This window comes from Pipistrellus hanaki (genome assembly GCF_964339955.1).
Source record: "Pipistrellus hanaki genome assembly, chromosome: 11".
NCBI lineage: Eukaryota > Metazoa > Chordata > Mammalia > Chiroptera > Vespertilionidae > Pipistrellus > Pipistrellus hanaki.
This window is the reverse complement of record NC_140513.1, coordinates 26,056,964-26,083,907: the sequence shown is the minus strand read 5'-3', so window position 1 is coordinate 26,083,907 and position 26,944 is coordinate 26,056,964. Positions and strand designations below refer to the sequence as shown.

Genomic DNA, 26,944 nt, shown 5'->3' with positions numbered 1-26,944 from the left:
TTGAAACGGGAGAGAAACTGTGGCTGCTGGCTGGGGGAGGAGAGTGGGTTGATGTGCGTGTTCTTTATGACAACTGAGAACAGCTAGCTCCCCAGGGTCCCACAGCCGTCCCTCCCGGCAGTCATGGCATCATCCTGCACAGGCTGTTCCTCAGAGTCAGAGCAGCACCCCACATAGGGGGCACCTGGGGCGAGCCTCCTAGGTTGGAAGCTTGGGAGTGGGGTGGAGCCCAAGGGGGAGAGAGTGGCCTTCTGTTGTTGGGGGAATCTTCTGCTGAGTCAGTGCCTGAGCTCAGATATAGATATAGATATATAGATATAGGTATAGATATAGATATATAATTTTTTAATTGATTTTTTACAGAGAGGAAGGGAGAGGGATAGAAAGTCAGAATCGATCAGCTGCCTCCTGCATACCCCCTACCAGGGATGTGCCCGCAATCAAGGTACATGCCCTTGACCGGGAATCGAACCTGGGACCCTTGAGTCCGCAGGCCAACGCTCTATCCACTGAGCCAAACCGGTTTCGGCAGTGCCTGAGCTCTTATGGGTGCGGGCCTGTGCTGTGTGAGCAGACAAAGGAGACAAGAGTCTGTTCTGGGCTCCTGCCCTGCAGCAGCAGATGGTCTGGTGGCAGCCCCTGGGCCGTGGTGGGCCTCTGAGGACACGGGAAGGCCCCAGAGGGTGGGGTCGGAAGAGGGAGGCTGGAGTGTTGTGTCCTAAGGCAGAAGGAGCCTCATGGGCGTTGGAAGGGCTCTGGGAAAATCGATCCTGGGCACCTCTGGGCCCTGGAGGGGCCGCCTTCTAGCAAGCGGGCCTGTCTTCCTGGCGGGGAGCGGTTCCTGGAATGGGGAGGGTGGTCTGGTTTCCTAGGTGGAGGACTAGATCCCAACTATGTGGGGGTCCCCGACTGCTTCCTGGAGGCTGGAGTGTGTGAGGGGCTCAGCTGAGTAAAGAGAGAGGACCCTCTACCCAGAGAGGGAGCCTGGGGGGTGGGGAGAGAGGCCAGGGCTGATGGGAGAGGGTGGGACAGGGGTAGGCCCTTAGCGTGCAGGGACACCCGGAGACCTGTGCGGAGCCCCCCGGCTGTCCCTGTGGGTGTGAGACCTGGGAGGACCTAGGCTGGGGGGTGGAGTGGGAGCCGGCAGGCCCGGGAGGGTGGGGCCGGGAGGGCAGGAGGAGGGGCTGCGGCGGGGGCGGGGGCGGGGGCGGGCGGCCTGCCCGGGGAGTCACACTCGGCCGCCGCCGCCGGGCGCAGCGAGCGGAGACGGGCCGGGCCGCGGCGACCTGACCTGGACACGGCGGCGGGGCCCAGGCGGGGGCGGAGGGAGCGCGGCCGCGCCTGCAGCCCGGCTGGGCCCGGAGCAGCGGAGCGGAGCCAGCGGAGCCGGGACACGGGCGGGGCCGCCGCGGCTCCGGATGGGACCAGCGCCCCGGGCCCGTTAAGTCAGTCCGCGCTGGAGCCGCTTCGGGAGAAGCCTGCCTTCTTCCCTGGGCGAGTCCCCCGCCTCCCTCCGCCCTCCGGCTGGGCCTTGCTTGCCCATGGTCCGCGTCCTTGGCGGGGCGGGCCCCCTCCCACCTCCCCCCGGGGTCCCCCTCCGCGCCGCTCTCTGCCCTCCTCGCCTCTCCAGCGGCGAGGCCCCCCCGGGCCTTCTCTTGGGACCAGCCGGCCCCCTCCCGGCCCCTACCCCGCCGCAGCCTCGGGTCCCCTCCTCCTTCCTAACTTCGGACTCAGAAGCCTCCTCCACCTCCCTGCCCCATCCCGATCGCAGCCCCCTGGGCCCCTCCCTCCTCCCGCCACCCCGCTGCTCCTCGCCCTCTGCCCTCACCCAGCCCCTGGGCCCCCCATCCCTCCGCGCTCCCCGGCCACGGTGCCCCCTGCCCGGCTAGCTGGCCCTCCCCTGGCTCCCGGCCTGGCCTCGGCCCCGGGTTCCAGGCTGGGCGGTGCTCGGGCCTGCAGGGGAGGCCAGGGGGGCCCCGGGGGCCGGGGGTGCTGGGGGCAGCGGGGCTGCTGCTCGCTCCCCATGGCCCTGCCATCACTCCTGCTGGCGGCGGTGGCAGCCCTGGCAGGTGGGGTGCGCCCTCCTCCCCTGGCCCGGAACCTGACGCTGGCGGTGGTGCTGCCCGAGCACAACCTGAGCTACGCCTGGGCCTGGCCGCGCGTGGGCCCCGCCGTGGCCCTGGCCGTGGAGGCGCTGGGCCGGGCGCTGCCCGTGGACCTGCGCTTCGTGAGCTCCGAGCTGGACGGCGCGTGCTCCGAGTACCTGGCGCCGCTGCGCGCCGTGGACCTCAAGCTGTACCACGACCCCGACCTGCTGCTGGGCCCCGGGTGCGTGTACCCGGCCGCCTCGGTGGCGCGCTTCGCCTCGCACTGGCGCCTGCCGCTGCTGACGGCGGGCGCCGTGGCCTCGGGCTTCACGGCCAAGAGCGAGCACTACCGCACGCTGGTGCGCACCGGGCCCTCGGCGCCCAAGCTGGGCGAGTTCGTGGTGGCGCTGCACGGCCACTTCAACTGGACCGCGCGCGCCGCCCTGCTCTACCTGGACGCGCGCATGGACGACCGGCCGCACTACTTCACCGTGGAGGGCGTCTTCGAGGCCCTGCAGGGCAGCAACCTCAGCGTCCAGCACCACGTGTACGCCCGCGAGCCCGGGGGCCCGGAGCAGGCCACCCACTTCATCCGGGCCAACGGGCGCAGTGAGTGTGGCCCCCGCGGCCCGGGCTGCCTGAGGGTCAGGGGAGGAGGGGGGGGTCCCCTGTGTTCATGGGCAGGCGCAGATGGAGACAGGCCGTGAGGAGCTAGCTGCTTGGGGTGGTTGGGGTCGAGAGCACCTGTGTGAGGGCTCGGGTTAGGGTTAGGGTTAGGGTCAGCAAGCTACCTTAGGGGAGCTTGCTGACATCACAGGCAGATGTCAACAAGGAAGATGGCAGCGTGAAGGGTGACGCTTGTGTCAGGGGACCATGCAGGAGTGAGAAGAAACTGACTGTGGGGAGCCGTGCGAGTGCCCTAGAGTAGTGAGTGAGTTGATGGCCACCTCAGAATGCATGGCTCTCTGCGAGCAGAGACGGGGGATACCAAGACCCCTCAGAGTGTGGGTCTATGGTAAGTCACTGAAACATTGGTGACTTTGCCAGTGGGCTTTGGGTTCCACAGAGATGGGGTGTGGAAAGACATGTAAAGCTCAGACTGAGAAATTCTGAGCAGCCAGTGCCTCTGAGGCCTGGGACAGGCAGGGCGGTGGGGGAGTGAGGAGGGCTGGCAGGGGTCTGGGAAGAGGAGGGGCTTCAGGCTGATAGCTCCCTTTCCTGGGGGCTGGATCGGGCTCTGACCTCTGCCAGATGGTCCACACAGCCCTGGGGTACTTAGGACATAGACTCCAAGGGGGGAGGGTGGGGAGCATCTGTTGGGTGGTTGATAGCTTAGGGCACTCTCTTCCTTACTAATGATGGCAGTGAAGATGGTTCCAGAGAGGGGGGTGTCTGGGGACCCGGATGCGTCCTCAGGGTGCCCCCCCGTTGTATCCCCGCTCCCAGTTGTGTACATCTGTGGCCCTCTGGAGATGCTGCATGAGATCCTGCTCCAGGCCCAGAGGGAGAACCTGACCAACGGGGACTATGTCTTCTTCTACCTGGATGTCTTTGGGGAGAGCCTCCGTGCCGGCCGGCCTTGGCAGGACAATCGCACGTGGGAACAGGCCCAGGCCCTCCGAGAGGCCTTCCAGGTATCGCTTAAGCCGAACGTGAAGGAGGTGGGGGCAGTGGAGCTTCTTTGGAGATTCTCTGCCTCTCACAAGACCCCGCAGGAGCCCAGGAGCAGGGCAGGGACTGTGAGCTGCAGGAGTGAAAGGAACAGAGGCTTTTCTAGCCCAGTATCATTCTGTATCACTCCCTCACCTGGGTGACTTCTTTTCAGCGTGTATGCCAAGGCCGCCTCCCAAGATCCCAGAACACTGACTTTCCTAAGCGCCAGTAGCAGACTGTCGTGCGGGGGAGAAAAGGTCAGGAAAAGATCTGGCCCCAGCTGGCAGGAGGGCTTCCATCCTGTTTGGAGGGGGCACGGCGTGATGTGGTACAATTAGGTACACGTGCTAGAAAAGATGGGATTGTGTGTCCCGGAACAGCACTGAGAACGTTAGTGGTTCAGAGGAGGGAGAGTCCCTGTGGCTGGGGTTCGGGATGGCTTTTATAAAGGAAGTGAGACTGTTGTGACTTTAAAGAGAGATATCATATTCCTCCTGCTCAGGCAGCCTGAGCAAAGAGAAAAAGATTGGAATGGGCATGTTTAGGGGGTCAAGAAGATACTGACCTGGGGAGGCGGAGGGCTAGAGATCAACCAAAGGACTTGTATGCACTCATATTACATACTAACCAGTGGACACAGACACTGGGCGGTGTGGGCTTGCCTGGGGTGGGAGTGACTGGGGGGGTCAATTGGGGGAAAAGGAGGCAGATGTAAAACTTTAGACAGTAAAAAAGAAGGAGAAGAAGCTACTGGCCTGACAGGAAAGAAGGGTTCACCTGACATAGGTACAGGAACTCATGTTTCACTGACTTACGTATGTAAGGAGAGCTCTGAGCTAAGATTAAGGCACTTGGACTTGACTGTGGATCCTGGAGATTTTTGTGTAAAGAGAAATATAATGGATAATTCAGGTTGGATTGGAAGAAGAGGAGGCTAGAGGCAGTGAGGCCACCTGTGATAGGTTAGGAAGGAGTGAGGTGATATGACTTTGAAATAGGGTGATGAAAGGAATGGAAAGAAATGGATTTGAGAAACAGTTTGTAGGGAGAACTGACATGATTCTGTTCATTTCACTCTTATCAAAACTCTCAATGTCTTATTTACTACAGAATTAAATCCTACCTCGTTATTTTGTTTAAGACCTGCTACAGTTTGTCCTCAACCTACTTTTTCAATCTTACCTCCTACTGCCCTTCATACCAAGTACTCCAGCCCCTGACCCCTGCACCTCTCTGCCCTCCATCTTTGTGCTCTTTGATTATCTTGTCTGGGATACTCTTCTTTCCCCCAAGATTTCTGCCTCTTAAGATCCTACCCATGAATTATTACTCTCTGATCTGCTCACCAATATTTCACTTATGTATGTAAGTATTTATTATTTATCCTTATCCCTCCTTTTCCCAAAAAGGATTTGGATGGTGTATGGGATAACCTTAAGGTCCTTTTAGCTTGGAGATTCTTTGACTCTAAGTAGACATTTATGAGGGTTGAACTTAAATGGCCATCTTCTCTAATGAGTAAGATTTCAAGAGTAAGATTTATATATGTGATTGTGACTGACTAACATGCATCTGACTGTGAATGACATTATCTGCTTGGATGCCCTAGTATGAGTTGGTGACTGTCACACCTAAACATAGGCGGTGGCAGGACAGGTTTTATGTCATAACTTTTGCCTAAAACAGCCTTCTCACCTTTGTTCATCTGGATAATGTTTGCAGATTCTTCAAGGCTCAGATCGATTATTTTCCCTTTTAGGAAACAATCCCGGAATCTCCCGGTTAGAATGAGTTTCCCACTCTTGTGTTTAGCTCTGTGTACTGTGGAATTTATATACTATTCAGTCGGTGTTTGATTCATTTGAAGGCTGACTTATTCTCTTGGTGTTTATCGAGTCCTGGCTATTTATTGGTGTACAGTGGAGACCATGACAGATGAAGTAAGTCCCTGCCTTTTTGGAGCTTACACTTAGTAGGATAGACAGACATTAAGCAAACAAACACAAATATAAATTGCGATGTGTTAGTAAATTTTTAAAAAAGACAATAGACCTGTATGAAGAAGAAAAATAACAAGGGGGTTATATTTTAGCTAGTTTGGTCAAGAAAGGTCCCTAGGACTCTTCTGGATGGGAGGATGCCATAGCCTTTGGGGTGTACTTTTTCCTGTGGAAGGAGCACCTCTGTTTCTTGCATGAGAATTTCTCTCAGCCAAGGGGCCCCAGCACTTAGGGTAGGGGGAGGAGGGATATTGTTAGCTAACTGTTCTTTAAATGAATTCCCAGTTTTCCTATTCATTGTAGGCATTATTCAGACAGAAAGACAGAGAGAGAGAGTTTTCTTACAATACAAAAACAGAAGGGGAAACAGGCAGTCGGGAATATGCTGATGGGAAAACCAAGGCTTGGGATGGGGTGGGGGGGAGGGGATGAAAGCGGGTCCTCTGGCAAAGCTACTCATCCTTTTCCAAAACCGAGGCAGGGCAAGGGTGAGGGAAGGTGGGTGGTCAGGTCCAGCCAAGGGTGAAAGAGCAGAGCGCCCTGCTCCAGAGATTCCTGGCCCACCTGGCCCCAAACCAAGCCAATCTGAAGCAGGTGGCGGGAGACGCGCGGCGGCCCTGGTGCAGGTGCTCAGAGCTGTTGCGGGAGGGTCTTGTGCTCATGGGGAGCTGCTTGCGGGCAGGGGTCATGTCCATCGTTGTATTCCATGTGCTTAGTACATATTGGTTGAACTGAATTAAGGTGCATGTTGGGGTCAGCAGGGAGAGGGCTAGGAATTCGTCTAGACAGGAATAGAGCTGGCAGGTGCTGCAAACCGGGATGGTCAGCCAGGGAAGATAAGCAGATGCAGTGGAACGAAATAAGCAACTGACTGGGCTCTGAGGACCAGAGACCCTGCCTGAGCATTTGAGGACTAAGAGAGGGTCAGAAGGAGCATTTGAGGGCCAGAAGCCCAGGCAGAGGCCACAGCCTAGGTGGGTTCACAAGCAGCTAGAATGGAATGAGCACTAAACCAGGGGCTGTGTGGAAGGTGAACCTCCTGGGGAGACCATTCTTTGTCTTTTTAAGTCACAGTGAACGGGGTATCCTGTGGCTGCTGGGGGGCAGGTCGCAGTGTGGGGGGCCCTCAGGCAGAGGCAGCCGTCTGCTGCCCTTGCACTCTTCCTGGGAGCACTCCACCAACTGCTAAATCCTTTTTTTTTTTGGTAGTCTTTGCTTGTCGTGTGTGTGTGTGTGTGTGTGTGTGTGTGTGTGTGTGAGAGAGAGAGAGAGAGAGAGAGAGAGAGAGAGACCTGGGATCTGTTGTGAAATAGGACATAATTACTTACCTTCACTTCTTCTCTTTGATGCCCCCACAAGCACAGAAACTCTTTGAAGATCCGTCCTTTTTTCCTTCCTTCCTTCCTTCCTTCCTTCCTTCCTTCCTTCCTTCCTTCCTTCCTTCCTTCCTTTCTTCCTTCCTTCCATTTTTTGCTAGCTACTTACCACAGCAAAACAGACTAGCATAGCAGTTTTTAAAGTGTGGTCTTGGGATCCTGGGGGCCCCTGAAATCCTTTTAGGGAACGGTGAGGACAAAACTATTTTAAAAATTATGCTAAGATGTTATTTGCCTCTGTCATCCTCTTCCTCCCGTGATTGTCCAGTGGAGTTTTCCAGAGGCTACGTGACGTGTGACGATGTCACCCTCTGGCAGCTCAGGGAAGTGTGCTTTGTGTTTAAAAAGTTTGTCAGTTTTAATTTCTCATATTGTAAATACGATAGCTAGAGTCCAAACAAACAAAAGTTCGATAATTTTTAGCAGTGTAAAGGGGTCATGAGACCAAGAAGTCTGAGAGCCGCTGGTCTGGCAAACAAACAAACCTCTCTGGGTTTACTGTTTAAAAACACGAAAACCCTATCATTAGCCTTTATATGGAAACATAAATTGTGTCAAACCTGATTTTTCCAGCCCTTCTACTGACTTTCTCATTGTCTGTCCACAATGCCCTCCCTCCTGTTTCTTTTATTCTTGGAACAGATGTTACTCAACAAACCCTTCCAACCCCATCCTCAGCCCCTCCCTCCTTTTTCATTTTGCCCGAGAGCAGGAGAGCATTAGTAGTGTGTGATCAAGCATCCAAATGCTCCCGTCAGGATAATTACCTCACAGAGCAAACTCCAGTCCGCAATGAATGTACATGAGATACGGACTTCATTCTTTCCGACGTGGGATAAATCGATATAAAATAGATTGTATGTGACATGTCTGGTATCTCCATACGTGCTTTCTATGGCAAGAACAAACAAAACTGATAGAAATGACTAGAGTTAAACCTGTCGTTGTGTCACATTTCACAATCTATACAGATCTGAGGTCTTCCCCTGAGGTTGCAGAGCCAGTTTCCCGTCCAAGGCAGAGGTCGGTCTCAGTGATTGTGCAGGACTGGGGTGCAGGTGGAAGCCAGGGTGCTCCTCAGCTAAGAGAGAGGAAGTGCGGGAGGCCAGCGGAGTGAGGCAGACACCCCAGGGCACATGTGTCAAACACAAGGCCCGCGGGCCAAATCCAGCCCGCCAGGCCTTGCAATGTGGCCCGCACCGCGCTGTCATCACTGCACTCCGCTGTCAGTTTATGACATTGTCAGTTTATGACTGTTCAGTAAACCATTCGGCCCGCGATTTAGGCTGGATTTTAGATTTTGGCCCCTTCTCTGATTGAGTTCAACACCCCTACCCCAGGGGGATGCAGACACACGCTGACTTGTGGCCGGTGAGATGTGCGCGTGGCTGAGACCAAACGTGTCGCTCACTTATCTAGGAAATATGTGTGGGCGTGTGACTGTGTGTTTTCCCTGTGACGCATGTCTATTGCTTAGTGACGTGTAGGATCATGCCAGGATGCAGGACCGTGCTGCCTGTGGCAGGTGTTCTACACACGTTAAATGAATAGGCTTATGGCTTTTCACAGATGGAATCACTGTCTCCAGGTATTTCCCCCAGTTGTCATAGGACCTGAAATCTCTTTGATTTCACAGGGTGGAGGCGCTGTGTTCAAATGTCCCAAATGGAAATGTAAACATTTTGCTGGTCACACGAACAGTAATAAACACCCCAGAGAGGAGCTGTTGCTCGGGGTGCCCGTGAGCATGAGCAGGCACCCAGAAAGAAGGGGACAGAGACGCCGTGAGTGCTGAGCGGCTCTGTAAGGAGGCCGAGGCGGTGACAGGGGCTTCAGGAAGATGAGGGGCTGGTTCTGGGGGTGGAAGACCAGGCTCCACTGGCCCAGAACCGTTCTGTCTACCTTCCATGGAGGTGTGCCAACCCTCTCCGCAGATACTTTAACACAAGCTACACAGACCTCCCCCCACACACACATGCACACAACATGGAGTTTAGGGTCCTCTCAGCCTTCAGACTCACCCATGTATATTATATATCATGTGCATTTCACCAGTTTCCTCTCCTGCTTCCCCTCTTCCCGTGAAACCCATCTCGGACATCCTGTTCACTTTCCCCATGTGCTGTTGGTACAGACGGTGTTGGTCATCACATACCGAGAACCCCCAAATCCCGAGTATCAGGAGTTCCAGAACCGTCTGCTGATACGAGCCCGGGAAGACTTTGGTGTGGAACTGGCCCCCTCCCTGGTGAGTCGATCTCTGTCCTGAGGATCAGGCCGGGCTTTGAGGGAAGCTCTCCTCCCTGACTCAGCAGTAAGCAGCGGGGGCTGTCCACTTCCAGCCAGGGCTTTCCTTCTGCTCTGGCATCCAGTGAGGTAGGGGTGAACCTGAGGAAGGAGAGCGGGGAAGAAAGCAAACCAGAAGAGGGAAGAGGTAGAAGGAGACCCCAGTGATGGGAAGGGGGTGGGGGCTGGGGCCTGGCGGGATATCGGAGAGCGCTGCTGGAGTTTCCACCCCCAGATGAACCTCATTGCCGGCTGCTTCTACGACGGGATCCTGCTGTACGCCGAAGTCCTGAGGGAGACGATACAGGAAGGAGGCACCCGGGAAGATGGACTTCGAATTGTGGAAAAAATCCGGGGGCGAAGATACCAGGGTAATGGAGAGGGTCCGACGGAGGCCGGAGGGCTGCTCTCAGGCTCAGGGTAGAAGAAAATGCAGATATCGGGCAGGGAGGAGAGTTCATAGGGTTCGGAGAACATGGCACACGTGGGCACTTATTAAAAGTGGGGTTAGGTGCCCTGGCCAGGTGGCTCCGTTAGTTGGAGTGTCATATCATGCACCAGAAGGTTGTGGGTTCAATCCCTGGCCAGGGAAGGCAAATAATCAATGTTTCTCTCTCACATCAATGTTTCTCTTTCTCTCCCTTCCTCTCACAACAACAATAACAACAATAATAACAATAGTTACTAAAAACATGTCCTCTGGTGAGGACTTAAAAAAAAAAAAAAGGCCCAAACCGGTTTGGCTTAGTGGATAGAGCATTGGCCTGCGGACTGAGGGGTCCCGGGTTCGATTCTGGTCAAGAGCATGTGCATTGGTTGCAGGCACATCCTCGATTAGGGGGGTGGGAGGGGATGTGTGTGCAGGAGGCAGCTGGTCAATGTTTCTCTCTCATCAATGTTTCTAGCTCCCTATCCCTCTCCCTTCCTCTCTGTAAAAAAAATCAATAAAATATATTAAGAAAAAAAAAAAAAAAAAAGCAGCGTCAGGGACAGACTGAGGTAATTGGAGGAACTGCGGAGATGGGGGAGGGGCCAAAGGTAGATCTCAAAGTCAGGCTGCGCTTCCTATCTTAGGTGTCACCGGACTGGTGGTCATGGACAAGAACAATGACCGGGAGACTGACTTTGTGCTGTGGGCCATGGGGGACCTGGATTCCGGGGACTTTCAGGTGACGGAGGAGGGGGCGAGGAGGAAGGTATGGCTCTGCGAGTCCGGCCTTCAAGGGTTCCGTGGGGCAGAACCAGAGGAACTAGAGGCAGGGACCGTGTTCTCTGCCGGAGCTGCCTCTGGGTGGGCAGGAGGTTGGGGGAGAGCAGCCAAAGAATGGGGGGCTGCGGGGAGACGGCGGGCGGGAGCAGGCCCTGGGGCCCAGCTCTCTCCCTCCTCACAGCCTGCAGCCCACTACTCAGGAGCCGAGAAGCAGATCTGGTGGACAGGACGGCCGATCCCCTGGGTGAAAGGGGCGCCGCCCTTGGACAACCCCCCCTGTGCCTTTGACTTGGACGACCCGTCCTGCGATAAAAGTGGGTGTGTGCAGGCACCGGGAGCGCTCCTTCCTCCCTTTCCTTCCCGTCCCCCTGACCTCACTGCTCCCCACCGCAGCTCTCCTTTTACCTCTGCTTCTGCACCCCTCCTTTTTCTTCCCCTCAAGAATCTGTCTACGCCCTGCACCCCGAGCATCACCCTCCCCGTTCTCACAGTCACACACACACACACACACACACACACACACACACCACGCGCAGTCTTCCTCAGGGCCCCCCTCTCCCCTTTAGCTCCACTTTCAACTCTGGCAATCGTGGCGCTGGGCACAGGCATCACCTTCATCGTGTTTGGTGTTTCCAGCTTTCTCATCTTCCGGTGAGTTCTGGGCTTTTCCGCTGACCTCCTGCCCCCCGCCCCCCATGGCCGCACACACTGTGGCTGAGGCCAGGCAGTCCCTGTGACGTGGGCCGGAGGCAGGCCTCTTGTTTGGAGGCTGTCTTGGTCCTCCGCTCTAGCCTTTTCCTTGAGTTGTCTTTTAGCCTCGGTGTTGTTTTCCATTTTGGGGAATACTACCTAGTGATTTTGAGCGGGGTCTTACAAGGGCCAAGGTGAATTTTCCATGGATGCTGCCATTTTCAGGGGGGAAAAAATCTTTTACCTTTGGCCTCTGTGTTTCTAAATGAGCACGCGGCGTGTGTGTCCGATGTCAGTCCCGTGTCTCGGGGGTAACAAGAGCAGCTTGAGGAGCTGCAGGGAACCCCTGCAACCCCACGTTGGTTTTTGGGGTGGTAGGCTCGGGCTTGCCAGTCAACTGAGGTGTGCAGTCCTTACAGAAAGCTGATGCTGGAGAAGGAGCTTGCTAGCATGTTGTGGCGCATTCGCTGGGAGGAGCTGCAGTTTGGCAATTCAGAGCGATACCACAAAGGGGCAGGCAGCCGCCTCACGCTGTCACTGGTGAGCCCTCGTCTCTCTCAGCTGTACCTCCGCTTTCCTCCGAGTTCCTGTCCTTTCTGTCCCTGGCCCTCTCCCAGCACATTGGCCTGTAATGATAGCCCCTGCCCTACCACCGCCATCTAATGTTCCTTTCATCCTTCCGCCTCCATGTTGCCCTTGGCCCCAGCGGGGATCCAGTTACGGCTCGCTTATGACAGCCCATGGGAAATACCAGATCTTTGCCAACACCGGTCACTTCAAGGTGAACAGTCATCCGCTTGTTCTGGTCCCCAACATTTCACCCTGTCTCATTCCCATCTGTCACCTCTTCCCATGAACCTCTGCCCCCTCATAATGTCCAGCTGAGCTCCTCGATGCCCCCCCGAGTTCTCCAGTATTCCTCGCACCCGGGAATGCCTTCTGATGTTAACTTCCCCTTTCCCCCCTCACTCCCACCATCAGGGAAATGTTGTTGCCATCAAACACGTGAATAAGAAGCGCATCGAGCTGACCCGGCAGGTTCTGTTTGAACTCAAACACGTGAGTAACGGTGTATGGCTGAGGGCAAAGGGCAAACAGGGACAGGGAAGAGGAAGGGGAGGACTGTGAATAGTGAACCTGTTTAGGAGGGCAGTGGGTTCATTTAGAAATGACTTTAAATTATAAGTACAGTTGAGATTAAGGTCCTCCCATATAGCGGTAGATTTCCGTATTTAATTTTTAGCTCTCTCAATTCTCTTTTCCCACTTTTTTTCTAGATGAGAGATGTTCAGTTCAACCATCTCACTCGCTTCATTGGTGCTTGCATAGACCCTCCCAACATCTGCATCGTCACTGAGTACTGCACGCGGGGGAGCTTACAGGTGAGGGAGGGGTGGAGGTGGCAGAGGTGGGGGAGACAGGCTCAGTGTCACATGGACTCTGTGCAGCTGATAGCTAGTGGGACGAGGGTAGTCACATAATCCATTTCATGTCACTTGCCAGGATATTCTGGAAAATGACAGCATCAACTTGGACTGGATGTTTCGTTATTCACTCATTAATGACCTTGTTAAGGTGAGTCTCCCCTGCGCCTCTTTAAGAGTTCATCCATTTTAAAATGCCTCCATTTTTCTATCTCTGTCTACGATTTCTCCTTCTAGCCCTCTCTCCATTTCCCCTATTTCTGTTGTTGAGTAATCATGGGTTATCAAAGGGCCTGGGATTTTTAATTGGGGGAATGAGTTTTATCTGCCCCAGACAGTTCTGTACTTTGTAGAGAATTTTTGTCTTTATTCCCTAGATATCTCAGATCTCTCTCCATCTTTTTTTTTTTTTTTTTTTTTACCCTCCAAGAGCTCATATTAAAATCTCTCAGCAGGGAAAAGATGAATAGGGTCTTTAGAAATATTTATTGCATGTTTTTGTTTTCATAATTTATTCTCTGACCAATATTTGGCATATTTGTTCTTTTGTTCAGAAAAACTGAAATATAAAAAAGAACATTTACTAGTAAAACTAAGAGAAACCAAGGAAAATTATAGTAAACCTTTGGAATCTTCTAATATACTACGTTTCAGCTATTTTTAGGAGGTCCAGAAGTCCATGGACTTACAATGGTATAAATTTGAATCTCGCATGGGTTGGACAAGTGTTTAGAAACAAGTGTCATAGTCAATAAGCAAGCCTAGTACCGTGGTTGGCAAACTGCGGCTCTTTGGCCCCTTGAATGTGGCTCTTCCACAAAATACCATGGCCTGGGCAAGTCTATTTTGAAGAAATGGTATTAGAAGAAGTTTAAGTTTAAAAAATTTGGCTCTCAAAAGAAATTTCAATTGTTATACTGTTGATATTTGGCTCTGTTGACTAATGAGTTTGCCCACCACTGGCCTAGTGGATTATTCATACCACACTTGAAGCCAGCTTTGATAAATACATATCATATATATATATATATATATATATATATATATATATATATATATATATAAATTTAATTTCAGAGAGGAAGAGGGAGAAAGAGACAGAAACAGAAACATCAATAATGAGAGAGAATCATTGATTGGCTGCCTCCTTCATGCCCCCTACTGGGGATGAAGCCCACAACTGGGGCATGTGCCCCTGACCTGGAATTGAACAATGACCTCCTGGTTCATGAGTTAATGCTCAGCCACTGAACCACACTGGCCGGGCCAGCTTTGATTTTTCTGCTTAATTCTCATAAGGTTATTTTATCAGCCCCATGAGGCCAGAAGTTTCAGGCTTCTTCACTGGCTTGGCAGCTGTATCTTACTTTTGTCCATTTTCCAGGTTTTTCCTTTTTTCCAAGTTTTTCTAATTTACTGTTTTCTACACTTTTCTCTGGCCCAGAATTCCCTCTGGTAGATCAATTTCCTCCTCCATCCTTACTTGCCTACCTACACATGGGTATGCATTAAGGTTTATAACTCATTAATCTTCCTTGATGCATCTAAATACTCTTGAATCTTGCTTGGGTCTCAAGCCATGTCTTCCTAAGTAGTGGCCATGCATTTGAGGCCACCGTGGGTGTCATATCATTCTTGAAGTTCACTCTCATAGCCCTGTTCCCTTCACTACTCAGAAGCCTGATTGCCCTTTCCAGGGTCATAACTGATAGCTCCCCTCGTCCCTCCTCATAAGCATTTCTCTTATTCCTAGTACCTGGGTATCAACAGACTGCATATGGTACAAAGAAGGGATGGTTTTCCTATTCTGTATGTTTCCTTGGGTGGAAGCTGTGTACAGAAAGCCTTCCACAATTAGCTTACTGTTTTTATGGTCCCAAGATTGTTAGACAGCTAGCTAACGCCTTTCTCATGGAGAGGGGGTATCCTAAACCAGAAACAATCCAATCCCATGACTTGATCTGTATCCTGCAGGGCATGGCCTTTCTGCATAACAGCATCATTGCATTCCATGGGAGTCTCAAGTCCTCCAACTGTGTGGTGGATAGTCGTTTCGTGCTCAAAATCACAGACTATGGCCTGGCCAGCTTCCGATCAACTGCTGAACCTGATGACAGCCATGCCCTCTATGCCAGTGAGACCCTCAAGCCCACTTTTATATTGCTCCTCTCCCCTGGTCATTTCCACCGAGGGAAGGTGGGAGAGGAAGAATGACAGTAATTGGGGAGCATTATGGGAATGAGCCCATGTGGTCTTGGGAATACCTGTTTTGAGGACTTGGCCAGCCTATTCCCTCTTTTCAGAGAAGCTGTGGACTGCCCCAGAGCTACTCAGTGGGAACCCCTTGCCAACCACAGGCATGCAGAAGGCTGATGTCTATAGCTTTGGGATCATATTACAGGAGATAGCACTTCGCAGTGGTCCATTCTACTTGGAAAGCCTGGACCTCAGCCCCAAAGGTGAGAGTCAGTCTACTACCCCAATTCCCTCCCCCCTCCTTCCTGTGTGTGTGTGTGTGTGTGTGTGTGTGTGTGGCGGGGCAGGGGCGGGGGCGGGGGGGGGGCGCTGTTCTTCATCCAACCCCTTTATCTCCTTCAGAAATTGTTCAGAAGGTCAGAAATGGTCAGCGGCCATATTTTCGGCCTAGCATTGACCGGACCCAATTGAATGAGGAACTAGTTTTGCTGATGGAGCGATGTTGGGCCCAGGACCCAGCTGAGAGGCCAGACTTTGGACAGATTAAGTGCTTCATTCGCCGCTTTAACAAGTGAGAGGGCGCTGAGGGGCAGGGGCTCCCCAGGGATAGAAGCCTCATCAGGCTTAGTGGATGAGGTGGGGCTGGTCGGGTCCAAAAGGGTGGGTTGGGTAGAAAAGTATTGGGAGTCTTGAGAATCGTGGAGCAGGTACCATATTCTGGCCTCCTCCCCCAGGGAGGGTGGCACCAGCATACTGGACAACCTCTTGCTGCGCATGGAGCAGTATGCCAATAACTTGGAGAAGCTGGTGGAGGAACGCACACAGGCCTATCTGGAGGAGAAACGCAAGGCTGAGGCTCTGCTCTACCAAATTCTACCCCAGTGAGACTTCTGTCCCCCTTCCTGACTCTTCCTCTGATATTCTGTTCTGTTGGACGCTGCCTCACCAGTCTCCTGAGAACTCACCTCCCAGCTGCTTTGTTACATCTGGCCACAGTCTTTCTGGCTGGAGACTGTTTCCATCCTGTCTCCAAATGAGCTGTGCTGCCTTCTTCTTAGGACATGGGTCTGCCAGGCCTTTGCTCCAGCAAGTGTATGTAGAACAACCCCAACTTGAGACATGTAGCCACCATCCCCAGAGAGCCCATTCCTCGCCCCCATCACCTCGACAGCTTACCCTGCTCGCGCCAGACTGTGCTACCTTCCCAGCCACCTTCCTTCTCCTCCACCAGACTCAGCTGTCATGTTAGAGCTCATTTCTGATCCATCCATACACTCCTTTCCTTTCTCTCTGTCTCATCCTCTTTCTGAGCTTGGCTCAAACGGCACCCTTGCTTTCTAGTTCAGTGGCAGAGCAGTTAAAACGGGGAGAGACTGTACAGGCCGAGGCCTTTGACAGTGTCACCATCTACTTCAGCGACATCGTTGGCTTCACAGCTTTGTCAGCAGAGAGCACCCCCATGCAGGTAAGAGCCATGGGTGAGATTAGGGGGTGGGATAGCGACCTGGGGGAGCTTCACTGGGGCAAAAGGGGCCCTTGATAATAGGAAAGATTGGTTTGTTCCAGAGTTCCCATATGGCTCTTGGGTTAAGAATTCTTAGAAAGTTAGGCACAAGTCTCCGGGCTTCAACTTTCCCATCCATTCATTAGGTGGTGACACTTCTTAACGACCTGTATACCTGCTTTGATGCCATAATCGACAACTTCGATGTCTACAAGGTGAGAGCTTGAGGCTACCCTTTTACTTAGACCCTTTAAAACCCAGTCTCCCTGAACCCTATATACTTTACTTGTTCCGTGGTCATTTTCCCTCCTGAGCCTCCAGTACTCTAGTGCCAGAATGTCCTTGGTAGACAAACGAGGCTCTGGCACTCTCACGGTACCTTCCAGTCTAATTTCTTGTGAATCGTTAGGCTTCTCTAATCAGAACCATCACAAGATTCAGCCCCTATCTGCTACATTTTCCTGAGGGTATGAATACAGCTTATCCATCTTTTCTCTTCTCTCCATCCCCTCCAGACATGGAAGAATCATATAGGAGTGGGTGCAGAATTATTAATGGGGGTGAGGGACAAGCTATGTTGTACAAGCCTTTTGTTGAAGTCATTGAGTTGGCACAATGTGCTTTATGAGCTTGGGAGTAAAATTCATTTGGATTTGCACATTGGCTTTGTGGCTAATTGTGTGGCCTTCGGCAAGTAACAGAAGCTCCCTGTGCCTCAGATGTCTTACTTGTAATATGGGAATAGATTTCTTGTGGAAAGTGCTTAACATTGCGTATTGTTAATAAATATCCTGTCCCTTTGGATTTACTCTACCATCTCTGTTATAATTGTAATAAAGACTTCCCATAACCCTTTATAAGATTCACCAATTTTTAAAATATATATTTTATTGATTTCAGAGAGGAAAGGAGAGGGAGAGATAGAAACATCAATGATGAGAGAATCATTGATTGGCTGCCTCCTACAGGCCCCCTTCTGGGGATCAAGCCTGCCTACCTGGCATGGGCCCTTGACCGGAATTGAACCCCAGGCCCTTCAGTCTGCAGGCTGACACCTACTGATCTACTGAGTCAAACCAGCAAGGGCTGATTCACCAATTTCTTATACTTCCCCCCATTTTTTTTTTAACTTAAAAACCTATATAATTATTTTTTGAAGCATTTAAGAGCAAGTTTCAGACATAGTTCTCCTTTATCCTAAACAGTTCAGTGTGTAGTTCCTAAAGACAGGGACATTCTCTTATACAGCTTCAGTACAATGGACAAAACCAAGCACCTGCATTCTTACTTTTGACAGTTTACCAGTGGTTCTCAACCTTTCTAGTGCCGCGACCTTTTATTTTTTATTTATTTATTTTTTTTAATATATTTTATTGATTTTCCACAGAGAGGAAAGAAGAGGGATAGAGAGCTAGAAACGTCGATGAGAGAGAAACATCAACCAGCTGCCTCTTGCACACCCCCTGCCGGGGATGTGCCCACAACCAATGTACATGCCCTTGACCTGAATGGAACCTGGGATCCTTCAGTCCGCAGACCAACGCTTCATCAGCTGAGCCAAACCGGTTTCGGCATGCCGCGACCCTTTAATACAGTTCCTCATGTTGTGGTGACCCCGAACCATAAAATTATTTTTGTTGCTACTTCATAACTGTAATTTTGCTACTGTTAATGAATCATAATGTAAATATCTGTGTTTCCGATGGTCTTAGGTGACCCTGCTAGCGGTTCTCAGCCTGTGGGTGGCGGCATTAGAACGGTTGAGAATCGCTGGTTTAGACTGTCTGAGGCCCATTTCATTGGGCCTGCTTGACCTCCTCCAGCCTCTGTCCTATTTTCTTGCTTCCCATTTCCTGACAGCAGAGCCTGTTTGCCCATGTCCTGTTGCAAACAGGGTATCCATTAATTTAGCAAACATTTACTGAGTATTCACAGGTCCTGGGGTGGAGAAGGAAGATTTAAAGATTCCCTTGACTCCCCCCTTGGGGTGAGGGACCAGCTACGTTGTAAAAGCCTTTTGTTGAAATCATTGAGTTGGCACAATGTTGTAAAACCCTCTCCCCCTTCCCCCCACACCCACCCTCTTGCCCCTGTATTCTCGGGACCATACACTTCTTTTTCTAGTCAATGTTCTGACCTCCCAAATGCTGTCAGGAGACAAGCTTGTCTCCTTTTACTCTTCCCTGGGAACTGAGACAGAGACAGTGACATTTTAATCCCTCTCTCCATCAGGTAGAGACGATTGGAGATGCCTACATGGTGGTGTCTGGTCTCCCGGGCCGAAATGGTCAGCGCCATGCCCCGGAGATTGCCCGTATGGCCCTGGCGTTACTGGAAGCAGTTTCTTCCTTCCGCATTCGCCACCGACCCCACGACCAGCTGAGGCTACGCATAGGGGTCCACACAGGTGAGGTGAACTCTCACTCCGGCCCCAGTGTCCACCTTCCCAGTCTCTCCCAACCTGTTTCTTCTCTCAGGGCCCGTCTGTGCTGGGGTCGTTGGCCTGAAGATGCCCCGCTATTGTCTTTTTGGAGACACGGTGAACACTGCTTCCCGAATGGAGTCTAACGGTCAAGGTGAGACATGAGCCCTCAATCTCAGCTTTGGTCTCAATCTGTGCCCCCCCACCACCCCATTTTCTTCTTTTCAGAGTTCCTCCAAATCTCTCAGTCCGAGACCACAGTTCCCAACTGCCCCATCCTTGGACATATTTAGGTTCTGGTGCATGGGCACTGGGAAGACCGAGAGCCTGCTGAGGGGTGGTGGTTGGGTAAAGCTTCCTCGGACACCACCAATTCTTCTGTTGCCTCCTTTTCTTTTCTTCTTCTTTCCACCATCCCCCATCCCGCCCAGCCCTGAAGATCCATGTCTCCTCCACCACCAAGGACGCCCTGGATGAGCTAGGATGCTTCCAGCTGGAGCTCCGGGGGGATGTGGAGATGAAGGTGACGGCAGGCCAGGGGGAGGGGGTTGGAAAGGGAGGACGAAAGTCACTGTGGGGGTTATGGGGGAAGAGAGGGAGATAAAGGAATAACATAGAAGAATCTGAACTATATCCACTCCCCTACTCCCAGGGAAAAGGAAAGATGCGAACTTACTGGCTCCTAGGAGAGCGGAAAGGACCCGCTGGACTCCTGTAAACCCCAGTTCTTTTCAAGTCAGTCTCCTGCTCCTGGCACCCGGGTAGACAGTGGCTATCATCTCTCCATACACCAGACCTGGACATTGTCATATGGGATGGAAACCAGCGCGCGCAAAAATCCTCTCTTACATGGAAGTTCTTGATCTTTGAAGCTCAGCCTTGTACATATACCTGCCCCTCTCTGGCCTGGTCCCCTTCTTCCCTGCCTTCTGTAAATATCTGTATCTAAACCAGAATATTTTGGTCAAGTATAAAACAAACAAACAAAAAAAATAATAATGATGTAATAGTCTGGGTTAAGGGCAGCTCCAAGGAAATGTCATATGGGGTATGAAGATGGAAACTCAGGGAATCACTGACTCAGGATGAGAAAGAACCCTTTATGTAAAGCCCCTTCACCAAGTATAAACACCTTTCCAGTACAGACAGAAAGAGATTCCATATTCCACATCTCACTTCCCTCCTAGACACATCTACGCCCCTCCCCACCCTGCCCTCTTCCCTGACAGCCAAGAGAAGAGATTTGTCCTAATTGGTGGGAATAATTCTCAGGTCCATCGGGAAAAGGCTCTTCCAGGGACAAAGGCACTGGTGTTGAGAAGCTGCAGTTCTTCCGGAATGGCGTGTCCAGGGTCCTGATGTTACTGACACCCTACAGGAATGCCAGAATGAGGACAGATCCTACTCTCCGCCAAGGCAGAACAGAACAGCCTCTTCCCTTCCTTCTCCCCCACCCCCCACATCTAGTCACCCTCACACACCGGTAGCTGTGGTGCCCTCTGTATCCAGAAAGTTTCAGGTTGTTCAGTACAGTAGTCGTGAGGCTGTGAGGGGAACATACGGAATAACTCTTGGCCTGAAGCTCCCTTTCCAAACCTCTGGGTCTGCTGCTCCCCCTCCAGTCCCCCAAGGCTCAGCTGTACATGTGGGGTGGAATGGGCTCTTACCTTAGTCGGAGCAGGATCCCCTGCCTGCACCAGCTCCGTTTTGTAGTCATGGTGTGTCACAGACTCGGCCTCAAATGGCTCCCTTGTCAGTTCTTGCTCTGCCTGCATCTCTTTACTATACAGTTACGGGGGCATCAAAGCTGTTCTTCCCTGGTTTTTGTCCTCCCCCTCCCCTTCCCCCTTCATCCAGCCTCTCACCAGATCTGGTGGCATAGGAGTATCTCCAGCATGGCTTCACGTTTTCCTGTGAGGGTGGAGGGTGGGGGCAGGGAGTGGACAGAGCTGACAAGTCTGGTTAGGAAAGCAGGCCCAGAATAAACAAAGTTGAGAAAAGGAAGGAAAATTGTGGGGGAGTTACCCGAATACCCATTGGACAATCGATAGTCCCACCAGAAATCCCTTTCTCTCTCTTGTTCTCTGACTAGAGGACTCATTCTGACCCAGTCCCTCATGCTTCACACCTCGAATTGGCTGACAGCGGATTCTTGGGGGCTGAAACGAGTCTTTCTGGGTGGTGCTGAGAGGTACGGGTGACTGGAGCTCCAGGGTTATCAGTCCCTGGTGTCCATGTCGGAAATAGAAACTCTCGGAGCCATCCTGCATGCTTGGGACTTGATCCAGATGATTGGTAGCTCTCTGTGGGCCCCAAGTTGAGTGATTATGATATCCTTTCTGTTACCCACTCTCATCATACACTACTATGTTCCCTCAGAAAACGGGGGAGTAGGTCAAAACCTTAATACCTCTTCCTCCCAGTTGTAGAGGAGGCACTGGCCCCGTGGCAGTGTTTTACGGAGAGGCTCACACTTCACTTCAGCCTCAGGGGCCTTCCATGGCCGCCTTTGGGCAACCGGTTCTGAAACTGGCAAAAATTTCCAGGGTTGTTTCCGAGGCTCCCAGCATTGGTAGTGATTCCAGGAGGCATGATTAGGGACCAGGTTTGCCCCAGGATCTCTGGAGCTTGTAAGAGTGCTGGGGCTGAGCTCAGGATCATTGTCTGGAGCAGGCCCAGAGGCATAGACATAACCAGGGCGAGAATCCAGGCCAGTGGCTTTACTAGAACCATAGCCATGGCCAGGGTCAGGGTCAGGGCCATGGCCAGATCGGGAGCCAGAAATGGGGCCCGATCTGGAGCCAGGAACGGGGGTCGATCTGGAGCCAGGAACAGGGCTTGATCTAGAGCCAGGGAAGTGGCCAGATCTGGAGCCAGGAACGGGTTCAGGGCTAGAGCCAGGAATGGGGCTCGATCTGGAGCCAGGGAAGTGGCCAGATCTGGAGCCAGGGAAGTGGCCAGATCTGGAGCCAGGGAAGTGGCCAGATATGGAGCCAGGAACGGGTTCAGGGCTAGAGCCAAGAATGGGGCTCAATCTGGAGCCAGGAACGGGGTCAGGGCTAGAGCCAGGAACTGTGCTAGTGTTAGGGTAATTTGTAGGACAGGGATGCCGAACAATATAGGAAACAGGCTTAAAGCCAAGTCTCCTATGGCCTATCTTGTGGGTAAAACTGTGTCCTGGAGAGGGGTTCACAAGACTATCAGAGGAGGGATCCGAGGGAAAGCTTCGCTCAGAATAGGGCGCTTGGGTCTTTGCAGACAATATAGCTGCTTTGGCAGTGGAGATGGCTGCAGTGGCTGCAGCAGCGGCTGACGCTGCTGCCCTTGCGGCTGCCAGGGCAGACCTAGAAGTGACTTCCAAAGAGGACGCTTCGGAGCTGGGTTGTACGGGTAAAGATCTGAAAGAAACCAATCCGCCAAAATTGTCAAAAGCTCGGCAGAGGGAGGAAGTGCGCTGCCTCTCCTCGTCCCCTAAAACTGGCAGCTAGAGCTGCGGCTCTCACCGTGACAACGATCCTGATCCCGATCCCGATCCCGATCCCGATCCCGATCCCGATCCCGATCCCGATCCCGACCCCTCGGTAGAATCAAAGGTCTTCATCTTCCGACATCAGCTATCCGGGTTGCCATAGAGATGGCAAATAATTCCAGGAGACTGCGCAGAACTATAGCTGGGCGGAAGTGGAGGGTGGCGGGTGGAGGCAAGTTTCCTGCGGGGCGGAAGTCCTCAATCTGATGCGGGGCGGAAGCTCTCTTTCCGTCTGGACTCCGTTCCGTCTCATCCCCGGCTTTTAAGGTTCCGCTGACCTAAGGCCTCTCCCTCCTGACCGAAGCACGATTCTTTTTTGAAGCTTTCTATAGTGATTGTGTTAGAGACTGGCACAGGGCTGCTATGTAGGGGATAACAGCAGCTTTTCCGTAGCTCATTCTCAAAAGTGGGGGCAGCCTTTTCAAACATTTAAGGATGAAAATACAGGGCTTAGTCAAAGGGTAACTGCTTTTTTGGGGGTGTGAATACTTCACCCCCAATCAAAGGCCCTCCCACTGACCACCCTCCTCCCAGATCCTCTTATAACTTGGATTGGCAGCTGGATATAGACCAGGAGAGAGCCAATCTTTTTAAAAAAAAAGAAAATTGATTTCAGGGAGGGAGAGGGAGCGTGAAATGATGACAGAGAATCACTGATCAGCTGCCTCCTGCACGCCCCTACAGGGGATCAAGCCTGCAACCCAGGCATGTGCCCTGGAGGGGAAGTGAACCATGACCCTCTGGTTCATAGATTTTCGCTCAACCACTGAGCTACGCCAGCTAGGCTTAGTCTCTTCTTATTCGTCCAGGCTTATTGCTACTGCTACTTGTCTGGAAGCTTGATTCAGGTGGACCACTAGTCATGACTCACAGACCTATAGGCAAATGCTTCTTTACAGAAGGGCTTCCTTAGTGTCTCTTACTCAGACCATAGTCAAGGAGGATCATAACCATTTCCTTCCTCTTTGTGGCAAAATGTATATATTTAAGACAGAGATGCAAAATTGAGGGAGAGCAAGTTTATTGGATCACAGGGTCCCTTTCCTCCTGCCCCATCCAATCATCCAGGCACAGGGTCCTTGGTCAGTTGGTAGGTTCAACCTGGAGGCCACTGGAGCTGTCGGCCCCCGAGTACGTGAATGTGCAGGTGATACACAGTTTGTGCTCCCAGCTTCCCATCATTGATCACTGAAAGGGAGCTTGGGGTTAGAGAGTCAGGATCATGGGAAAGGTCAAAGAATGAAGATCGTATTGAGTAGGTATGAGAATTCACCAGTGAAGGGGCTCAACGGCCAAGCCACTCACCAAGTCGGTATCCATCTCCCAGCCCCTCAGCCTTTGCTGTCTTCTTGGCCACAAGGAGAAGGTGTCCTAGAAGCTACAGGGGAAGGGGAGGGAGACAGGCGGCTTTATTTACAAGGAGCAAAACCTCTAGCTGAATCCAGGGCTTCCCCCAGCCAAACCCTTGTCCTGTTCTCCCCACCTGCTGGTCTTCTTCTTCAGCCTGGCTAATCCGAGGAATGGGCTTCTTGGGAATGACCAGGAAGTGCACAGGAGCCTGAGGAGCCACGTCACGGAACACGAGACACTGGGAGCAGCGACAGGCCAGAGGGCACCATGTTACTTCCACAGGCTGGATGGTATCTATGAGATCCCTATGGGATGGGTCCTAGGGGCACCCCACCTGCTGGTCCTCATACAGAATGTCAGCTGGAACGCTTCGATCCAGGATCCTAGAGAAGATAGTTGGGGCTTTCCCCCTAGGAGCTGCCTGCTGGGCCTTGGCCACTTCATTTCCATCATTCACACCTGCTGCTCCTCGGACCTGAAGGTGGGTCAAAACCGAGGCAGAGAGTTGGGGGCCACAGAAGCTGGGCTCTGACGGTCATTAACTTCACCTTTCTGAGAACCTATTAGTGGCTCCAGCTCCAAGGAACAGCTCTTCAGTTGCAGACCCTCAGCAGCAGAGAGTAGGGCCAGAGAGTGCCGGGCCTGATGGGATAACAGGAAGTACCAGAATGCAGGACTCAGCAGCAGTCCCCGTGATTTCTGCGTCTAAAATGCCTAGGAAATTTAGCACTGTTCAGGGGGAAAGATCCAGAATGAAAACCAGGAGACTTGGTTCCCAGTTCCTATTTACCAGTGATTTACCTTAGACAAATCCCTTCTCTCGGCTTCACTTGTAAAACAAAGGGAGCTGTTTATACCATCTTTTAACCCTACTTGGGATTCTTTCCCATATACTCTCACCTTGTTAATGTTGCCACGTATTTCCATTACTTATTTTCTGATCTTTAAGCCATGTTGTCTGTTTTATTCAGATTTTAATACATTTTTTCCCTTTCGACACAAGGGCATCTAAGGTGTCAGTCACATTTGACCTTTGACAGTGAATTTGAACTCCAGGCCCTGAATCAGCGGAAGAGTTCAGATAAGTGAACTCGGCCCCAGGGGATTGAGGGAAGGCAAGTCCCCGTTTCCCACGAACCCAGGAAGGCTTCTGAAGTCGGTGCTGTCACACGGGGGGAGAAAAGGACTTGGTGACTCTGACCCCATCCAGTCGCTCTCTCTGGCAAAGCGGGGCAGATGAGAGGTAGGCCAGGAGGCTGAGGCGCAGCAGACTGCAGGAGACGCCAAAGCTCCCCTCCTGCAGGGGGCACGAGGGGGCTGCCCAGGGCAGGGGTGGGGGAAAGCTGGGCTTCAGGCGGGTTTAGGAGAAAGGCAGCAGCAACTGCACGGACCCTGCCCCAGCCTCGGCGCCCGGGACTGTGCAGGGGCTATGCAGGGAGTGGGTTACTGGCTTCTCCTGCATCGAGATTCCGGGGGGGATGCTGCGACTACCGGCCCGATCTCACCGCACAGCCATGGGACTTGCACGTCGCGCTAACGTCCCCGCGAGGCCGCTGGGCTGTGCGTGTCTGGGGAGCCGGGAGGAACGCGGTGCCCGGCCCCGGGGGCCGGTAGGCGCGCAGGGCCCCCTCCTGGTCCCCGCAGCCACTTCTCACCTGCGGCCCCCGCGGCGGCCCCGCGACCGCGACCACCCTGCGCGCCGCGCGCAGCCCGGCGGCCAGCAGCACTGCCGCCGCCATCTTGCCCTCGCCCTCGGGAACCTGTCATTCGGGGCTGCCCTAGGGCCGGCCGGCCGCCGGGGGCGGGGCGCCTGGGAGCGAGCGGCGGCGGCGATTGGTTCCGCCGGCTCCGAGGAGCGAGTTCTGCCCTCCCATTGGGTGGCGCTCCCGCCCCTGCACATCGCCCCTGAACTTAGCGCAGAGGCGTGGCGGGATCTTCTTCCCGTCGGCGCCTTTGCAACTCACTGTTTTTTCACTCCATTGGCTTCGTCTTCTCTCGGCGTGCACGTCCCTTTTCCATTGGCTCTCCTAACTAGTTTCTCTCTCCATTGGGAGGAAAAAGCGGGTCCGGGCTCCGCTGCTGAGCTGGGAGGAGGGGGAGGGCCGCGCCTGCTTCCCGCCCACCAAGCCTGCAAGGTGGTATGCCAGCGATTTTCAACCCTTTTCATCTCATGGCACACTTAAACCAGTTGCCAAAATTCTGCGGCACACCAAAAATACAGTTTTTAGTGACCTGACCAAAAAGAGCAGGTATAATTTTGACTCAGTCACACGGGACAGCTATTGTTAGGCTGGCAGTTGTCATTTTTTTTTTTTTAACTTGACAACGGGAAGAGAGGTCAATGCTCCTGGCTAAATGGTCAGGTATTGCACGGTTTAAAAAATTATTGTGGCACGCCGGTTGAAAATCGCTGATCTAAGGGCAGTTCTTCCTGAATGTTCTCGTTAGCATATTTACTCCCAAGATGAAAGATTTGAAGTTTTAAGGATGGTTTCTGCACTTTTCTATTTAGCGGGAGGAGCTGTGTGCGCGCGCGCGTGTGCGTGTGCGTGTGCGTGCGTGCGTGTGTGTGTGTGTGTGTGTGTCCTATTTTCCTATTTTGAACCCAGGACTAACAAGCAAATGTTCTTTCCTAATTAGAAAAGGTGGGTGATAGGGTTAGCTCTGTGCCTGGAATTTTTAGAGAGTAGAGTTAGAAGGACAAGGGAAATGTGTCATGGCTAGGTCTGAAGTACATTTCCTTCCGCTGGAATATATACTTTTGACATAAGAAACGTGGGGATCACAAAATGGGAATATACTAATACCAGGTAAGTTTTAGTCTGATGTTTAACGCATAGGATAAAACTCAACACTGTATTTTTAGTTTGTGTGAAGGTATGTTTTAGCCCATAGCCTGACACATAATTTGTAGAATAAATAACATTTGATGTTTCCTCTAATTTCCTTTTATTGTAAAATACACATGTATTGCCTATTTTATTCTCCCACTTATAATTTTTCATATTATTACATAGTTTATGTAAATATATTTTGTTAGGGCTGCATAATACTTGGGTTGAATGTGTTTACCATAGTAACCATTCCTTTATTTTTGACTATTGATTGAATTAGTTTTAGTGAATGGTCATCATTAAGCATTAATGAGGAACTCTTTACTTCTGGATATAGTAACAATTTGTATAGCCATGTCATTATCGTTAGAAAGTCCTTTCTC

General features: G+C 52.3%; 3 protein-coding genes across 12 annotated transcripts; 1 reads left to right on the top strand and 2 right to left on the bottom strand.

Moving 5' to 3' along the window:
* The first annotated feature begins 1,212 nt into the window (after window positions 1-1,212).
* Window positions 1,213-19,847, top strand: NPR2 (natriuretic peptide receptor 2). 5 transcript variants are annotated; one of them, XR_014796298.1, is made up of 22 exons: window positions 1,213-2,696; window positions 3,534-3,721; window positions 9,251-9,364; window positions 9,638-9,773; window positions 10,477-10,571; window positions 10,794-10,926; window positions 11,179-11,263; window positions 11,722-11,842; window positions 12,009-12,083; window positions 12,284-12,361; window positions 12,580-12,684; window positions 12,806-12,877; window positions 14,701-14,860; window positions 15,030-15,185; window positions 15,325-15,493; window positions 15,657-16,014; window positions 16,264-16,387; window positions 16,573-16,641; window positions 18,659-18,833; window positions 18,904-19,002; window positions 19,280-19,371; window positions 19,501-19,847. XR_014796298.1 is itself a non-coding variant. In XM_084898703.1 (22 exons), exons 1-22 carry the CDS (start codon window positions 2,024-2,026, stop codon window positions 19,564-19,566), a joined length of 3,132 nt encoding a protein of 1,043 aa, XP_084754829.1. In that variant the 5' UTR covers window positions 1,213-2,023; the 3' UTR covers window positions 19,567-19,847. The 5 variants fall into 5 exon arrangements, 3 of the variants coding, with proteins under 3 accessions (XP_084754829.1, XP_084754828.1, XP_084754830.1); XR_014796299.1 differs by having other exon boundaries at window positions 11,713-11,842; XM_084898703.1 differs by having other exon boundaries at window positions 15,657-15,803.
* Window positions 19,848-19,972: 125 nt separating this feature from the next.
* SPAG8 (sperm associated antigen 8) lies at window positions 19,973-22,941 on the bottom strand. 5 transcript variants are annotated; one of them, XR_014796300.1, is made up of 7 exons: window positions 22,352-22,941; window positions 21,259-22,246; window positions 20,977-21,151; window positions 20,714-20,806; window positions 20,516-20,630; window positions 20,330-20,392; window positions 19,973-20,220 (listed from the first exon to the last, which is right to left on the bottom strand). XR_014796300.1 is itself a non-coding variant. In XM_084898738.1 (7 exons), the coding sequence occupies exons 1-7, from the start codon at window positions 22,447-22,449 to the stop codon at window positions 20,032-20,034; spliced, it is 1,674 nt and encodes a 557-aa protein (XP_084754864.1). In that variant the 5' UTR covers window positions 22,450-22,941; the 3' UTR covers window positions 19,973-20,031. The 5 variants fall into 5 exon arrangements, 3 of the variants coding, with proteins under 3 accessions (XP_084754864.1, XP_084754866.1, XP_084754865.1); XM_084898738.1 differs by having other exon boundaries at window positions 20,714-20,759; XR_014796301.1 differs by lacking the exon at window positions 19,973-20,220 and having other exon boundaries at window positions 20,360-20,392; window positions 20,516-20,806.
* A 440-nt stretch (window positions 22,942-23,381) lies between these two features.
* On the bottom strand, window positions 23,382-25,529 carry HINT2 (histidine triad nucleotide binding protein 2). 2 transcript variants are annotated; one of them, XM_084898800.1, is made up of 5 exons: window positions 25,383-25,529; window positions 24,062-24,202; window positions 23,861-23,965; window positions 23,683-23,755; window positions 23,382-23,576 (listed from the first exon to the last, which is right to left on the bottom strand). In XM_084898800.1, the coding sequence occupies exons 1-5, from the start codon at window positions 25,464-25,466 to the stop codon at window positions 23,563-23,565; spliced, it is 417 nt and encodes a 138-aa protein (XP_084754926.1). In that variant the 5' UTR covers window positions 25,467-25,529; the 3' UTR covers window positions 23,382-23,562. The 2 variants fall into 2 exon arrangements, with proteins under 2 accessions (XP_084754926.1, XP_084754925.1); XM_084898799.1 differs by having other exon boundaries at window positions 23,382-23,565.
* Window positions 25,530-26,944: the final 1,415 nt, after the last annotated feature.